The sequence below is a fragment of the Lycorma delicatula genome, chromosome 1 (genome assembly GCF_047948215.1).
Source record: "Lycorma delicatula isolate Av1 chromosome 1, ASM4794821v1, whole genome shotgun sequence".
In the NCBI taxonomy this organism is placed as follows: Eukaryota; Metazoa; Arthropoda; class Insecta; order Hemiptera; family Fulgoridae; genus Lycorma; species Lycorma delicatula.
The window spans coordinates 1823815-1842848 of record NC_134455.1 but is presented as its reverse complement, the minus strand read 5'-3'; the positions used below and the strand labels follow the sequence as shown (position 1 = coordinate 1842848).

General features: G+C 32.4%; 1 protein-coding gene across 1 annotated transcript in view; it reads right to left on the bottom strand.

The window, feature by feature from the left end:
- The window catches only part of LOC142318557 (uncharacterized), an 86527-nt gene that overhangs the window by 49987 nt on the left and 17506 nt on the right, over positions 1 to 19034 (bottom strand). Inside the window, exon 3 of the mRNA XM_075355111.1 lies at positions 18683 to 18878. Within this exon, the coding sequence (XP_075211226.1) occupies positions 18683 to 18878 (196 nt within the window). The remainder of the gene's footprint in view (positions 1 to 18682; positions 18879 to 19034) is intronic.

The window sequence follows — 19034 nt, the reverse complement described above, 5'->3', positions numbered from 1 at the left end:
CACAACAGTGATACCAACCTTTGAAATATTACTGCAATAAAAATAAATCAAGTTGGCAACACTGACGGGCTGTCGACACAAAATAATTCCAGTTGGCAACACTGACGGGCTACGGTGTCAATGATGACGTCACAATCCAAGATGGCCGACCACCGCCATCTTGAATTAATGACGTCAGTAGTGACGTCAAGATGGCGGCTGTCCGCCATCTTGGATGATGTCATTTCTTGACGCCGTACCCCTATTTCCGTACTACTCACCATATTGCACATTCTCACAGCTTCGCAAGAAGTTCACAAATACTTGTCTTGAACATTCTGAAACATCTGCACAAACATGTATAAATGCTGTACCTCATTCAATTCCACCCTGTCTCAGTCGAATCGATCCTTATAAAGATCCTTATTCGCTATCAAATCTATTGTGAATGTGTATGTTGTAATTTGCGTGTTAATTACAATTCACAGTATTAAATATTCATGGCAGTAGATTTATACAGAATCATGGATAAATTTTAAGTGGGCGTAACTGAGCATTAGACGATAGTGAAGCATCCACAAGTGCACAGACAAGTGTGGTTCTGAAAATAAAATCAAGAAAATATTCTCAAGAATACTTAAATTTTGGGTTTACTAGTACTGAAGTAGATGAAAAAGAAAGGCCCTTGTGTTTCATTTGCTCAAAAATTTTGGCAGCAGACACCATGAAACCTAAAAACTTAAACAACATTTGGAAACGCTTCACAGTAAGTACGTTAACAAACCTGGAGAATTCTTCGAATTAAAATTAAAATCATATGAAAAGCAAACATCATTTTAAAAAAACTCTGTGAATGAAAAAGCTTTACTTGTCTCTTATAAAGTTTTATAAAAAATAGCCAGATGTATAAAGCCTCACACCATTAGTGAAGAGCTTATTTTGCCGGCTGTAACTGAGATTGTAGAAACTATATTTGGAGATAATTATGCCAAACAATTACAGTCCATACCTCTATCAAATGATACTGTTGCCCGTTGAATTGCATCAGCTTTTCAGGAAAGTTGCGTGACAAATTGTTTTCAATTCATCTTTAAGGCAACAGATAGCAATAAAAATGCTCATGATAGAGATAAAGATTTCATTGCCTATGTTCGATTTTGTGATATGTCAGCAGTAGAAGAACTACTTTTCTGCAAATCAATAGAACTCAAAGCAGTGGAAAAACAACATCGGTGGTGCTCATTCGATGTCTGGAAGATTACAAAGTATACAAGCACTTGTGAAACAAAAGTCTCCACATTGCATTATCGACAGAGAAGCTCTGGCTTCCAAAGAAATAAGTCCTGGTATGAATATTATGCTAACAACAGTTGTAACTGTAGTAAATTATATAAAAATGAGACCCCTAAAATCAAGAATCTTTTCTGCACTTTGTAAAGACATGGGTGCAGTACATTCAGCATTGCTATTTTATTTTGAGGCACGATGTTTATCACGTGAGAAATTTTTGCTACATGTTTATGAATTAAGAGATGAAATCACCATTTTTCTAGAACAGGAAACCGACCGGAAGCCAAGAAGTTTCAAGATGGTTTATTTCTGATTGAATTGAGCTACTTGGTCGATATATTTGAGAAATTAAATACCTTGAATCTTCAACTCCAAGTAGCAAATATACATATGTTATTTGCTACAAGTGATAAAGTTAATACTTTTCGTAGAAAATTATAATTGTGGAGCAGAAATTTAAAGCAAAAAAAAAACCTAGAAATTTTTGCAAATGTGGATGAGTGTGTTGAAACTTACAAGGCTGAAGAACAACACTAGAAAGTTAATTTTGTAACCATTGAAATTCATTTAGCCGTGCTGGCAAAGAATTTTAAAAAGTATTTTCTTACTGACAACTTGGTAGCAAGTTATGAACGGGTTAGGGGATTCATTTTAAAATAATCCCAAAAGGTTCTCAACTGCCTTAGAAGAAATCTTCATAGACTTTACAGCAAGTGGTGAAATCAAAAGACAATTTAGTAATAAATCGCTTTGAATTTTGGGTAGGGGTGGATGATGAGTTTTCTGCACTAAAGACAAGAGCAACTCATATACTATCTTTGCGAAACCAGATTTTCTACAATGGCTGTTTTGAAGACAAAATAAGATCTCAGCTAAATACAGAAAAAAAGAACTCAAGAATGTCTATTTACAATATTAAACCTTCCTTTGAAAAACTTTGCTCTGCAAGACAGGCCCAAGGGAGTCACTAATAATTATTAAACTTGTTTTTAATTTAGTATTGATAAGTTAATTATTAAATACATTGTGCAACATTGATACAATCCTATTTATAGGTAAATGTATTATATTATAGCAGTGTAAATGTGTATATTTTATTATTTATTATTATGTCAGAATTCAGTAAAGTAATAAATTTTTTTAATAATATTTTTCCTTCCGTATGCTCACACCCCCCATTTAGTGTTATCACGCTCCCCTAGGGAGACACACCCACAGGTTGTGAAACACTGGTGTAAAATAGAAGCGGGAAAGTTGCTACAACCCCTATTATGTAACTGTCAGGCAACTGGTATCTACCCATTTTAGAGTTAGCTTATGTAAAGAAGTAACTGTGTTAAGTTTTACACATTTAAAGATAGCAAACATTTGAGAAACTGACAATCATTTTTGAAAATTCATCTCCATACATTTGAAAATTTTCTGTTGATTTTTTTTTTAAATTTGATTTTAGTAAATAAAGTAGCTATTTTAATTGTGAATTTCAAGCGCATGAGTTGCCTTTTGATTATGTATACTCTTTCTTTATCCACTTCAGTACTAATCTGATATGGTGATGCGGCATCTAACCTTACAAACTGAGACAGTACAACAGATTGTTTTAACAGTCGAATACCATTACTGGACTTTGTTTTTTAAATTTCATTTCCAACTGTTCAAGAAAGAACCAGGGACAATCGGTTACAAGAAGCTGTTTGTCTCATCAAAGAGAAAGGTATTTCCAAAAGGGAGGTCATCACCAGACAACAATATCCCTATGAAAACATTAAAAAATTAGAAAAAAGAAATTTTGAGAAGATCGGATAGGATCCACCAGTTATATTAGGAAAAGATGCAGCCAAAACCTTTTAACAGTCATATCAATTATGAATGGTGGAAACTAGAACGGAATGAAAAAAGTACAAAAATGTTGAATTCACTCATTTTTAAGAAGAAATGCTTTCCTTTTGATAAAGAGATTGCAGGGATTTTCAAAGTCTAGAAGGAAGAAAATAACAAGTGAAATATAAAATCTTAACAGAAAAAATATTAATTGAAAACATTCTGATATGTAAACCAAACCAATATATTTAACACTGATGAAAATTATTATAATTAAATAAAGATCCAAGAATTTTTGCTGTAAAAAGGAGTACAGAACTGCACAATACTGTTCAGAAAAAGGAAAGACTATAACATAAACTACTTGCATTTGAGCAGAAAGTAATTATTTGCTTTCTAACCACACTTATGGGGGGGGGGGGGAACAGGGCGGGAATTCAATATACTACTCTGTTCTGTAACTAGACTGCACACAAAAAAAAGAACAAGTAAAATAGTATTAACCCATGGTCCCTCTTCATGTATGAACTTCCATATATATTGAAGTCAACTAGGAAAAAATGTAATAATCATGCCTACTTTGTTAATGTATAATACTATTTATATTATTAACATATAAAATACCTAATTTGTGTTCATTTGTATATAATTCATTATTTAAGCTTTTTTTATTAAAAATAAGTTTCTAATAAAGTCACTTTCACTTAGAATATGTTAAACTGTAAAGTAACCAAAGTACTTTTTATAAGAAGAATTAAAAAATGTGAGGGATATGCCCTGAAGTAGTTTAGAACTTTTAGGAGTTCTCTATATAAGATTTCTTCCAGAAGTCATCTTCCCCCATCGCTTGGACATCATCTTATTATATTTTTTTAAAAATTAAAAATATATACCTATATTTTATTAAACTTTAAATAAAATATAATAGTTATCTTTTAAATAGGTAACATACCTTTTCTAATAGGTAATACAGGTATCTTTTAAATCCTGACAAGGTTGAATTGGATCCGAGTAATGTTCAAAATGAGTAATCAAAAAAATGAGCAACATCACTGTTTTATCTCATAATGCAATAACTAGTAAAGTCCTTGATAAGTAAAATAACATCAGAAAAATGGACCACGGCTTGAATAGAAATGTCTGAAATAATACCACTTAAGTTACAGGATATAAATTAAGCTTATTTAAACAAAGAATCAATATGAATGAAGAATGTGACACCAAGGAAAATTGAGATAAGACAGCCAAAAAGTAGTAAGAATGTTGATTTAGAGTTGGTGCAAAGCACAAGGTGTTTTTTGGAATATGAACAAGGAGTAAGTAAGGAGTATTAAAAGGATTTTAATTAATACTGAAACTTAGAAATCCAAAGCAGGGCTGGATCTGAATGCATGCACATGTTTTGACAATTAATGAAATAAATGTCAATTCATGAAAATAAAGTGCCAGTATGCACAAGGTGCTGCTCATCAGAGTTGCATAACTGATTCATAAAGTAATTTGAATTTGATATGATCATAGGTTTAATAAGTTTTATCACAGTAGATCTTAAAAAGATCAATTTTGATAAGCTTTTATTAATGGTGAAGCATTCAGCTAGTTCTCTGTATTACTTCCTCACACATTTCATTTCATTTAAAACATTTCCACATTTCATTTAAAATCTTTTAAAATCTTTTGCATACATTGCTAACAGATCCTGCCAGCTGAAATTTCCTGAATAACCCCAATATTTATATCAGAGATTATTATATGATTTCAATAACACAAATATTAGTGAACTAAAACACTGTTATATACTTCTCACAAAAATTGAGTTTAACTTAATTGAAAGTTATAAAAAAGATTTTAAAGATATTAAAAAAGAAAATTTAGAACTATAACTTGAATCTCAAGTTGCAGAAAATCAACAATAGTCTTGAGGACTAAACTTAGAAATTCATGGCATTTCAGTTACTCCAAGTGAATATTTTCAAACATTCTTAATAAAACATCAAAATTTTAAATATTCTATTCAATAAAACATAAATAAATGCAGTTCACAGACTTCTCAAATCTGTCAATCAAACAAAACCTCCTATAGTAATTCAGTTCACAACAAAGATAATGAAGGAAGAGTGGATGAAGAGTTATAAAAAAGATTCCTAAGAGGACCAAGTGGAAATAACAGATTACATGGGCACAGATTTAAAACACCTTACATCACTACTCACTTACAGGATGGGCTGGTATTTTTCAACGAAAATCTGTCAACTTACTATAAAAAATTACTTAAGGATACAAAACAATTCGCCAAGACAAACTTCAAATCTGTATGGGTTAGAAATGGTAAAATATTTGTTAAGATGAAAAACTCTAAACAAATTCATGCAGCAAGTTCAGCAAATCTATATAAACTGGAGAATAATCTTAAATAATGTCTGTATCTTGTTTTTTGTGGTATTTTAGGCATATTGTAGTGATCTTAATATTAAATATGGCAAGTATAGAAGAAACATATAACTTAACACCAATACTAAATAATACTAAAGAAATAGATGATTATTTTGAGTATGGAATAAAAAAGGAAATAACTCAAGATGATCAGAATCATCTTGATTCCTGATCAATCTGAGTTGTTTGATATATTTCATATGAACATTAAAGTATTATGAAAAGTTATGATGATTTAATACGCCATTTAAATAATATTAAAATTGTCTTTGATAATTCTTACTCAAACTTTGTGATGAAAGTTTCAATTGTAGTAAAATGGATATATTCCTTTTATAAAGATTTTTATTTAAATAACTGCGATAGTGTTTGTGTTTTGGTTATGAAAGAAATAAAAGTGGAAATCATTGACATAAAAATTCTGGAATATAATTCACTGTGTATTGAACCAATCAAAGAAGATAACTAAATAAATATTATTTCTGTTTATTGTACAGCGAATGGTAACGAAAGCAAATTCCTAGAAAGTTTAGCAACCAAACGAATCAGATTAAAACTAAATTTGAATTCTTGATAATTACACACTGGTTAATTCAGAATCTTGTCTAGTTCATATATTTTTTAAAAATACAAGAGATAAATTTTACAATTTTATTAGTAGTTCTACAAACAAAAATTACACATCATTATTCCACTAACCTTCATGATTTTGATAAAAAATTTAAATAGAAATAATAATACTATATAAAAATTACTAAAATCAATTATTCTGAACCGAGTGATTTCCTTGTATAAGAAAACCGGTTTGACATATCTACTGATTATAGTGATAACTTTTTGAAAAATTGTTCATAGCATTCACATAAATTGACTAGGTATATAAAGTAAATAACAAAAATGTATTACACATCACAAAAAAAAAGCCCTAAAATCTTGGATTACAACTGGCATCATTGAGTTGATTAATGTTAGGGACGAAATGAATAGAAAATTAATAAAAGAACCATTCAATGATAACTTGGAAAAAAGTATAAAAATTACAGATATGTACTCAATAAACTAATAGAGGCAACCAAAAAGAACTATTATCGTAGGAAACTAGATGTACAAAAAAATGTACAATAATATATAAAAATAATAATAAGCTTTGGGTATGCATGAATGATTTTATAGATAACAAAAAAAAATTTTCTTCAAGATACTAAGGTTAGTCCTTACAAACTCAATCAATTCTTTAACAATGTGGGAAAACTTCATGCACAAATGATCTCATAACTATCCTGTAATAACCTAGTTTCAAATGATACTAAAACAAATTTCAGAATGAGCATTTTTTCTCAGCCCTACGACAAAGAATGACATTGAAAATGTAATTTCCACCCTAAAACAAGTCCAGATGATGGAATAAGCTATGGCACAATTAATTATATAGCTGAACTTATTTCTTCACTACTCTCTTTCATCATAAATAAATGTTTTGAAACTAGTCATTTTCCCACTCATTTCATAAAATAATAGTTAAACCACTATTCAAAAAGGGTGAGCCAAAATAAACCTGAACATTATAGACCAATTAGTTTGATTAGCAATCTTTCTAAAATATTGAAAAAGCTGATTAAAATTAGAGTATGAGAATTTGTTAAAAAATATTAATTTATAGATCCAAATCAGTTCAATTTTCAAAACAATAACAGCACAGAAGATGCCTTGGTCTTATTGTCTAAAAATATTTCTGACAATGGCTCATCTTAAACATCCTTAGTTTAAATAAAGAAAAAAACTAAACCGATAGTTTTCTCTCCTTTTTTAAAAGGACAAACACAAAGGTAATTAGATCTGGAATTGCACATGGATAGCAGGAGTGCCTTTGATATAAATACTCAGTGACTGAAAAAGTTAAATGCAAAAAATATCTTTGCATAGTTGTGGATAAAAATTTAAGATGGGAGGCCCATACTTCATTCATTTGTAAAAATTGAAATTTATCTCTTACTTATTCTATAAACTAAAATATATACTTAAAAGTTTTAAACACACTTAATTATTGTGTACAGTATTATAATACGGTTTATAAGTTTGGAGTGGAACTTTTGATTCTCACTTGAGCACTTTATTTATAATACAAAAAATTATAATCAAAAATATATTAAACTTAGACTTGGTTCGTTTGATGCTATGCTTACAAGACAGTTATACAATAAAAATCTAATGACACACATTCAAGGTAACATAGGACAATTCAAATTTATAGCGAATTATAATATTTACGTACTAAGAAATGATACAATTAGGAAATATTACGAACATCGTTTAAATCTGACCATGATACGAAGATAGTTTTATTTATATTAGTACAAAATGAACCCAGCAACAAATATTTTTTTTGAAAATCACGTAATCAAATATAAAAAAAAGAATTAACAAAATGGATTGAAAATAGTTTTTTTCTTTAATATTGATAGTTAATTTTTAATAAATATTTTTAAATAATTTATCTCTTGGGGTTTTTTGTCAAAACATCTTATCGTTAATTATTTACTAAAATCACAATTAACTACAATAATTTGTTATGCCCATGAAGCAAGGATAATATTTTCAATGTTTTGCTTTTTACTGTATCAACTTACAGGTCTGATCTATTACCACAGTTAAATGAATGCTCTCATTTGCAGATAAGGTCTAACCTTTTGCTGGTGAAGCCAAAATAACCAGCAACTTTTTAACGTTCTTTCCAACAATTAATTCTAATTAAATAACATCAACCTTGTTAATTAATTAAAAACTCAACATATCTGCTAAGAGATAAAACTGAAAGTCAAGATGAAGCTGAAGTAAATTATGAGATTTTACAACGATTAATATATTAATGATGAAAAAAAGGATTTATTACAATTTTGATACATGGTAAATTTTAATTTGTAAAAGGTAGTTCAGTGATCTGCAAAATCAGTTCTTCCTTCACCTGAAGAAGTTAACTTCCACATAAAGGAATATTGAATATAAAAGAATTGAGAGGAGAGTGGAAGAAGTGTTAGGAGAAGACCAATTTGGTTTCAGGAAAAGTATAGGGACAAGGGAAGCAATTTTAGGTCTCAGATTAATAGCAGAAGGAAGATTAAAGAAAAACAAACCGACATACTTGGCGTTTATAGACCTAGAAAAGGCATTCGATAAAGTAGGATGTTCCCTATCTCCGTTACTTTTTAATCTTTACATGGAGCTAGCAGTTAAAGATGTTAAAGAACAATTTAGATTTGGAGTAACAGTACAAGGTGAAAAGATAAAGATGCTACGATTTGTTGATGATATAGTAATTCTAGCCGAGAGTAAAAAGGATTTAGAAGAAACAATGAACTGCACAGATGAAGTCCTACACAAGAACTATCGCATGAAAATAAACAAGAACAAAAGTAACGAAATGTAGTAGAAATAACAAAGATGGACCACTGAATGTGAAAATAGGAGGAGAAAAGATTATGGAGGTAGAAAAATTTTGTTATTTGGGAAGTAGAATTATTAAACATGGACGAAGCAAGAGCGATATAAAATGCCGAATAGCACAAGCGAAACGAGCCTTAAGTAAGAAATATAATTTGTTTACATCAAAAATTAATTTAAATGTCAGGAAAAGATTTTTGAAAGTATATGTTTGGAGTGTCGCTTTATATGGAAGTGAAAATTTGGACGATCGGAGTATCTGAGAAGAAAAGATTAGAAGCTTTTGAAATGCGGTGCTATAGGAGAATGTTAAAACTCAGACGGGTGGATAAAGTCACAAACGAAGAGGTATTGCGGCAAATAGATGAAGAAAGAAGCATTTGGAAAAATATAGTTAAAAGAAGAGACAGACTTATAGGCCACATACTAAGGCATCCTGGAATAGTCGCTTTAATATTGGAAGGACAGGTAGAAGGAAAAAATTGTGTAGGCAGGCCACATTTGGAATATGTAAAACAAATTGTTAGGGATGTAGGATGAAGAGGGTATACTGAAATGAAACGACTAGCACTAGATAGGGAATCTTGGAGAGCTGCATCAAACCAGTCAAATGACTGAAGACAAAAAAAAAAAAGGAATATATCTGTTGATTCTCAGTTCTAAGTTTAATCCGTTTCAATATCCATTGTGACCCTTTTGTCTCATTTTTCCAATTATATCATAATTAAAAGTATCAAGCAATATTGTTTTCAATATTATTTCATTCTGAGTCTTAAAATTCTTTTCCATGTACTCTCTAGTTGCTCCTTTATCCCTTTAATGTCAGTTAAAAGTTCAAGGTTACTTTTTTGCCATTTTGCAAATTCATCTGTTCTACTACTTTTACTTTCCTTAAATGATGCAAGAAGGAAAGTATAATAATCAATCAATAATGGAATATGTCATTTTTTTGCATTTCTCAACATTTCATGTCCCAGGGACCCAAAAACAAAAAAAAAAGTGGGAGTAATGTGCCTACATTAGTATGTACGTGTGTTGGCATGTTTGAAGCTTAATAACTTTTCAGTGGATAAATCAATTTTGATGAAATCTGGCACACAGTCTTGTGTATGTGAGGCAATTTGTAGGTAATGTTTGGAGTCAAAATCTCTAGGAGGTGGGAAGGAAAGATTCTTTGGGGTTAATTTTCTCAAAATTTCACAAACATAACCCCACTTTACATTAAGCTCAGTACATGCTCACATTTTTCTTACTGTTTAAAAAAAATTTGCCACAAATTTTCTCCTTTACCCAAAAATCAAAAAGCTTTTATATATAGCATATTTTTTTAACCAAAAAATTTTTTTTTGCCTTCCTAAGCATATCAGTAATGCAAGTGACCCACAGAAATACTTTGGAGGCAATACTCGGGAAGGGAGATCAAACTTTAAAAATATCATTTTTTTTAACTTTTTTCATGTATCATTAGATTTTCATAAGAACAAATAACCCACAAAAGGAATGTATAGACAACTTTGTTATTAACTTATTTGAAAACCATACACAGTTATTCGTTATGTAGTATATCTTTAATTGCCAACTAAAAGCTGTTTCTATATCTAGAATTTTATTAACATGCTTTCTTTTTCCAGTAGATACAAACACACCATCATCAAAACTTATATCTTATGCCACCTCTTCCTTGAACAGTTACAACTGAGGTTGCATAATAGCATCAACTAACTGTAATTTCTTAAGCTTACAAAGTGTTTTAATATTATATTCTTTCCTAAACGACTGATTTTTTTTTAACAAGCTTTCTCAACTCCTGCTTGTTAAAACTCTTATTCATTACTTTACTTAGTCTCTCTTTCAATTCATCCTTCATCATGGTGGATACAATTTGTAAATTTAACTCTTTTGCAATTTATTTGTTCATTAACTTTCATAAGCTTGCTCTTGATATTAGGTGTGAGCTAAGTGTGTTTTTTTGTTTTGATATGACAAGACCAATTTTTATAGCTGATGTTAACGCCACAACATTTACACTTTTATTTTAAATCCTTCTTTATTTTTTATAAAAAAGGACAAATTTTTTCACAGCTGCTCTTAAAATAGCTATTAAATATTTGTTAAATTTTTGATAATTTTTATAATTCAATTTTTAATTGTAATTAAAATTTTTATTCCACTCTTTTATTTATTAATTCAGTTAGGTTTTTTTTTAATTAATATATTTGTTACGTTTAAGAAACAATTTTATTTCTATCTTTGAAAAATATTTTCAGTAAATTTACCGAAGATCAATTATTTTGAGTTAATATATAGTTTGAAAATGGCATATCATACTGCTCATATACAAATCTAATTATTAAAAAAATTAACATTTTTAATTCAACAATTTAATTCTTTTTCCAACAGATTATTATTCATAAAGTCCTTATATGCATTGTACTTCCTCACATTCAAACAAAGATTTTATTTCATGTTCTTTACAATTTGTAATTGAACAGATCATTCCACCAAAACAATTTGAATATTATACAAAAGAGATTAATACTTAAAATTATTTTTTTCTCATGTAAAAAACAAACTAAATAAAAAGTTCATATCATATCTGTAAAAATTAAAAAAAATATGTATGACTATTAGTAACTTACCAAACAAAGATTAAACAAAATTACCATCTATGTGAATGACTTGACTACTGAACAGATGACTGGTTCGATTGCTGATTTTGAGTTTCCAGGGCTGTTGATACTGGATAATTTTCTAATAGTGAACGCCGATTTGCTGTCTCACGTGAAATTTGAGCTTGCACCTTTTGAAGGCGTTCCTTTAAAAACACAGAACACTTGAGTAAAATATTTTTTCACAAGGTTAAAGGGACAACTGTTAAACAGGATATTACTCATCTAGTTTAGTACAACATATTGGAAAGTTGATTTTTTTCGCCTAATTGTAATCTCTTCTGAATAGTATTAAATAAATGTATTTGGGAATACAAAGATTAAAACAACAGCAAGTGATTGATTCTTTATGCTCTTAATTAAAGACTTGAATATAAACATCTTTACTAATGCATGCCCTCCCAGGAGATTTAGTATGTGCTAAGATACACACTTCTTTAAACTTCTGAAACCATGCAATTAGAAAGAAATATGTTACCACTCATTTGTTTAAACTTATCCCACACAGTAATAACAAACTTATATCCTACAAATTATTTAGACAATGTCTATGTTTTGTGACTCAGACAAAATGTTAGTGATTACACCTGCAAAATAACTTTATTACCCATGTACTAAAATTTTCTGTACTTCCAATATAAACTGATTTTTTCCCTTCACTATAAACAAAGAATTACCTTCCTACATCAGTAGAGTGGAATGTTGTTACGTTAAGTGTTGAATGTTGTTTCTTTTCCTGTATAGGTATTTTAAATCCTTACAATATACTGTACATTTAACTAAGCACACTTCAAAAAAGATAACTTATATGTTACTGTTACATTTAATTGTAGTACTGCAACACAATATTAACTACTAATACTCTGTTAAATTTTTTTTTTTGTTAGATTCCTTGTCCGTGGGATATGGAAATGGAATTTGTAGCGTATGAAAAATGCCATGCCTGATCAGGATTCAAACCTGGAACTTCCAGATTAAAAGCCAAGATGCTACCGCTCCAGCACAAAGATTATTTCCATCCCCAATGCCCTGGGGATGGAAAACTGCCAACAAAAGGATAACCACTGTATTAAAAATTCTAAATGATAATTTGTTGCATTACGCTTTTGGCTTCTTATAAACATTCCAGAGTTAAAATAGTTTCTCATCAGATCTACAGGAGAAACAACAAAAGTAAAGGACAAACTGTGTATATGAATTTGGAATGTCAAAACTTTATTATAGTGGAAAGTTAAAGAATCTCAAGAGGGAAATGAAGATAAATAAAATGGAAATATTAGAGCTGGGTGAAGTAAGAAGGGGAGGTAGGTCAAGGAGAAGATTTATTATTATGATATAAAGTATGTTTTATAAATGATAACGTAGTTTATATCATAATAATGCATTAATATAATGTATTATTAATGTTAAGGTTGAGATGTTACCAAAAGATTTAGTTATGGCACAAGTTTATATGCCAACATCAAATTATGAAGAAGAAAATAAAGAAGAGATATATGATAGTACTGAAGATGTAATAAAATCAGAAAAGGACTGCTGGAAGGTACTGATGGGAGGCTGGAATTGTAATGCTGTGGTGGGAGAAGATGAAGAAAGAAGTGTGGTAGAAAAATTTGGTCTAATGGTAAGGAATGGAAGGGAAGAACAGATTAGTAAAATTTTTCCAAGAAAAAAGTTATTATAACCAACACTTCATTCAAAACCAATACAAGGAATGATACATGGGTTTCCCCTAGGGATGAAGCTCACTATCAGGTAGGCCCTATCTTAGCTCTATCTTTAATGAAAGGTACAGAAATAAATGCTGATAAGTAAACCAATGGATTAACAGGTATAGATATCAATAGAGATCATGTACTACTTGTCCAGTTTGGCTTCAAGAAAGGAAAAGAGACCAGGGATGACACTGGGTTACTAAGGATGAAGAGAGATATTTAGAGAAGAGGGAAGAGTCTGTATTTCATAGTTTTAGAGAAGCATTTGATAGTCAAATGGGAGAAAATGATGGAGATTCTTAAAAAGAAAAAGTAGAATGGAAAGACAGAAGGTTAATTAAAAAGTTATATAAGAGACAAACAGCAGTAATGAAAATAAATATGAACATAACCGACTGGGTGGGTCAAGTCAGTATTAGGATGCTGCCTCTCACCAGTAGTAATATCTTTACTTACTTTGTAGTAATACTGCTGACAGCAGCTACAAAAATACAACTGTAGGGAACATTTCTGGCATGTTATGATTATGAAGTATAATTTCAGAGTACAAATGAACTCAGTAAAGCAAATCGATTACCACATTTTCAGTACTATACACAACCAAAAATTATAATGATAATGACAATGAACAACATAACATGCCACTAACCCTGAAATTCAGCCAATTACAATGAAAAAAGTTATCAACAAAACTAAGGATCCAATGCTTAGCAGTAGCTAAAAATTGTACTGAAATGTACCATAAATTATTGGTTTAGTAATGAAATGAACAATAAAAAAAATAATTCAGCAACTTGCTAAATGTTTTGTACTAATATTCAAGCAACTCATTAAAGCAACAAGTGATTCTGAAGAAAAATAACTGCAAACTGACAAGTTCTAACTATCTTACAAGGAAACTACAGATAAAATTACTGGAATTGAGCCAGGAAAAGTGATAATGAACAGAAGACATTTGTTAACATATTCAATGCAATGGATAAAATTGGTTCAACTGAGTTCAGGCCCTTCCCTTAACAAAACAATGATAAAAATAAATAAAGGTTCAAAAATTTTGTTGGTAAGGATGTTGTTTGGAACTTGGATGTAAAATTCTTTGAGTTAAGTAAAACAGAGAAAAAACTAAAAATGTTTGCATCATTAGATTATAAGGTCAAAATTAAATTAGGAAAGAAAGTTATTGGAAGAGATCTGTGAACCAACTGAATAATTGGTACAGTACTTATATTTAGTATTAGGTTTAATTATATTGATAATATGTTTATTAAAATATGGATCAACAAAAATACATGTTATTACAGTTACCACAGACAGTATCATCAGAATCCATCCCAGAATACTAATATAACAGATAACCAGGGGTCTATAATTATAACTGATTAAACTTTTTCAACCTTAAACGTTATTTCTGCAAGTTCAAATATCAAAAAGCACCTTCAAGTCGCATATCATTTTATAATTACGAACAGTATTATCATAACTGTTTTAATTCCTAGAAATGCCAACAGCATTTTTTAGTACTGTAACATTATATAATCTCCATTATGATATTGTTAAAGGAAAGGATTTGTAAAATTATTAATCATATAATATAAAAGTGTTACATATTTATATATTTTTGTAATTCATATAATTTTACTATCAGAAGTCATAATTAGTAATATTTCTATTACTTTTCCAAACATAAAAATATGCCAACTTGAGAATGTCTTAATCTTAAAACTAAAATGTTTTATTTATTTTATCATTATTAAGAAAGTATTTAAAATTAAGATTTATATAAAATTATTCATTTTTAATGGCAAAGCAAACTGAATTTACAAGATTTATGTTAAAAATTAAGAGGAGCCAAAATTAGTCTAACCATGAACTGTTATGCTCAAGGCTGCATTTGGCCCCAACAAATATGCAACAGCTTGGTAAAATATAACTGCTCCAAATTTTATACTAATTCAGTTGTTACTGCTTTAGTTCACACTGATGATATAAAATCATAACCTATTCAAAAAGGGGGAATACGCCCTCAGACACATTCAGACACCACATCCAATCACCACTCCAAAATACATACCTCATGCTACACACTCCACGCATCAATCAGTCACATCCAATCACATAAACAAACACCTCACAAGCAATAGAAAACTACAGCATACTTACCGTGAGGTGACTTGTGAAAGTCACCATCGGACACGGGAGTGGACTGCCCATGACCTCATCGCACCCAAGTGACTCCCACACATACTGGGAACCCACTAGGCTCTCAGCTACACATCTGTCTGCCCCCGCACCCTCTAACGACTCTTTCTTGGCCTACAATTTTCTTGATAATGAGTAATTTCATCATTACCGCTCTTGCAAAACCAGAAATGGCAGATTAAGATTCTTCACCATACAGCACAATCCCCATTAGTTCCTCTGCTTCGAACATTATGTCTCTTTCAATGGCATCCATCATCTCCTCTCTTTCTGTGTTAAAACGAGGACAACAAAGAACACATGGAACACTGACTCCTCAACCTCACAGTAGGGGCATCCATCCAAGTAATCCAACCCAAAACGAAATAGATATTCTCTATATCCCCCATGTTCCAACAGCAACCAAGTTAAATTAAAATCCAGCAAGCCATGGGTTCTTCTGAACCATCTTCCAACATCCTTTATAGATTTATAGATCCACCTGCCCTTCTCATATCCGTCCCATTTTTCTTGCCATGCCCTCATCAACTCCTCACCGAACTCGCCTCTCTCTCCTCAGTCGGATTCAAGGTACCAAATTCTCATAGCCTGCGTGCAATCGCTAAGTCCACAGGAATCATCCCTGCCAAGACCTACACAGCCTCCAGAGAAACAGTTCTGTAGGCTGTTGCAATCTGGAGGCAGCACTTCCTATATAATGCTACAATTCTCCCTCTGTACTTTTTGTACCGCACCATGTCTGTCCAGGTTTCTGCACCGTACAGCAGCATGCTATATGCAACTCCTGTAAGTAACCTTCTTCGCAGTTGCCCCATATCCCCAAAGTTTGGTAACATTCCTGCTTTATGGTACATGACTCACTTTATGACCTTTTCAGCAGCCTCACTCTGGTGTGCCTTCCAAATCTCAGCCAAGAGTCAATCTATACGCCTAGATATTTTATTGAATTCTTTGACTCTATTCTTCTCCCATCCACCTTGACTGACAAGGTAGGTAAAAATGCAAGAAAGACACCTCGCTCAAACATGCATTATATACCCCCTAAGAATATCTCAGGCTCAGCTACAATCGCCACTTTGACAACCACATTTAGTAAGCAGTCACGACCAGGTGCCTTCTCCAAGGGAACTTGTTGCATGCCTGCCTTAAGTTCCTCAACTGCAAATATTGGCATTGTCCCCACATCCATCTCCTCACTAACCAGTGAAACATTCCCAATGGGAAACACCTCCTCGATTAGTCTTGTAACCTCTGAAGCATCGCAGATAAATGAGGACCTCACTTTCACCACCTACTTGACTAACAAACTGTATGGTTTCTCCCAAGAGTCCTCTTTCTTTTTTCTATTTAGCCTTCAGTAATTACCTTTCAGATAATACATCAGAGGATGAATGAGAATGATATGTATGAGTGTAAATGAAGTGTAGTCTTGTATAGTTTCAGTTCAACCATTCCTGAGATGTGTGGTTAATTGAAACCCAACCACCAAAGTACACTTGTATCCACAATCTAGTATTCAAATCCGTGTAAAAATAACTGACTTTACAAGGACTTCATTGTTGGAACTCTTGACTTCCAAATCAGCTGATTTGGAAAGATGCATTCACCACTAGATCAATCTGGTGGGTGGAATCCCCCTCTATCTTTTGAAGTAAGCACTTCTAACATTCTCTCTTCCTAGCTTTAGTCATCCTGGACAGGTCCTTCTTCTTTGGCTTGTATATAGCAATGTATATTAACCTAGCTGAGCTGTAGTGCGAACTCATAGACGCCCTCCTAGCCAATAGGCACTCCCTATGTTTATGCACGATTTCAACCATCCACCAGTAAAATGGAGGGCGGCCTCTCCTGATATAGTTTCTAGAGAGCTGCCTCTCACATGCACTCACCAACGAGTCAGCTAAATTGGCTTTATTCTCAGCGTTACGTGCCTTGTGTACCATCCAAAAATTCAGGCTCTCAACAAAGGCAGTCAAGTCCCTGCTTTTAACACTCCAGACTAACAAAGCAGATAATATCACCTCTGCCATATTCCGTTTTGAGTAACATCATGGTAATCACCGAGTGATCACTAGCGGTATACCTGCCAGTCCCTTATTCTACCAACGATGAAGTAGCAAAGGTCATATCAATAACTGAGCCAGATGCTCTCCTTCTGTAAGTGAACTCACATCCAACAATCAAGCACACCATATCAAGTTGAGAACTGACCTCCATCAGGAGGCAGCCTCTATCATCTGACAAGCTCCCAGGACATTGACCAAGTGTTAGAACCACCTGCCAACAATGCCAGCTGATAAGCAATAACATCCTTTGAAAGAGTGATCAGGATTTCCCTATAGCACTCAAGGCTGATATTGGGTGAGAGGTAGCAAGAGAAATAATATACCCCATGAATACCCTTGCCTTCACATAGCCTCTCCCCAGGAACATGTTCTAGATGGGGAGGGGACTACATGGCCAAATGGCCTTCCTATCTACCAATAACTAAAGGCTGACAAATAACCTCTAACCAATGTTAGATAAAGAGAGATTTCATGAAATTTTGCTTCTTTAAATTCTATTAAGAGATATGAATACTAAGACACAAAAAAATCAGAATAAGCTAGTGGTTCGCTTGTTGCTCTGCGGTGGTATTATAATGTAATGTTAGATAGTCTTTAAAAAAGTTGCTAACACTTATTCAGGTTAAAAACAGAGGGCCTATGCTGCTCTACAGTGTTATTATTACACAATAATTTATACATTTAAAAAAATCGACTAAAAACCTACTCCACTTACAACAAACACGTCTCAGCCACAACCTCCTTCTTTTTCTCTTTCTTTTCCTACTACAGGTAAAATGCTCTTTTTCTTTTTTTTCCTACTTTCCTGGAACCGCTCTAAATAGCAGTGCATCAAAAAGGGGAGACTAATGCCGTCAGGTGCCAGTATACAGAGTAACTGCAACCTCACTGCATCAGGATGACCCCCACATGCTTGGGGGGCTTCTAGATGCTCAGTCGCAAGCCTGTCAGGCCCAGCACCCTTCAAAATCTTATTCCCTGACGGGACTCTCACAGGCGTGTAACTTGACTAATACCCTCTTGACAAAGTTTCCTACTGCCCTCCATTCAGTGGCTCCCTTTAAAATGATACCTTGCATATCCTCAGGACGGAACACGTCTTCCAGGCCCAAAGCATCCAGCATTTCCTCACGCTTACCTCCAAACCATGGGTAGCATAAATGGACGTGATATGGAGACTCCTCCTCATCACAATCAAGGCATAGATATGTATAATCTAGGCCAAATCCAAGAAGGTGTGACCTGTAACCACCATGGCCCACCAGGAACTGTGTTAAAATGTACCCCAGTGAGCCGTGTGTTTTCCTGTACAAACTTCTAATGTCGCCAATAAGGCGATGGGTCCAGTGACCCTTTGTCCCCCTGGTCCCAGCACACCTGCCAGACCTCAAGTAGCTCCTCTTCAATCCGTAATGACAGGCGTT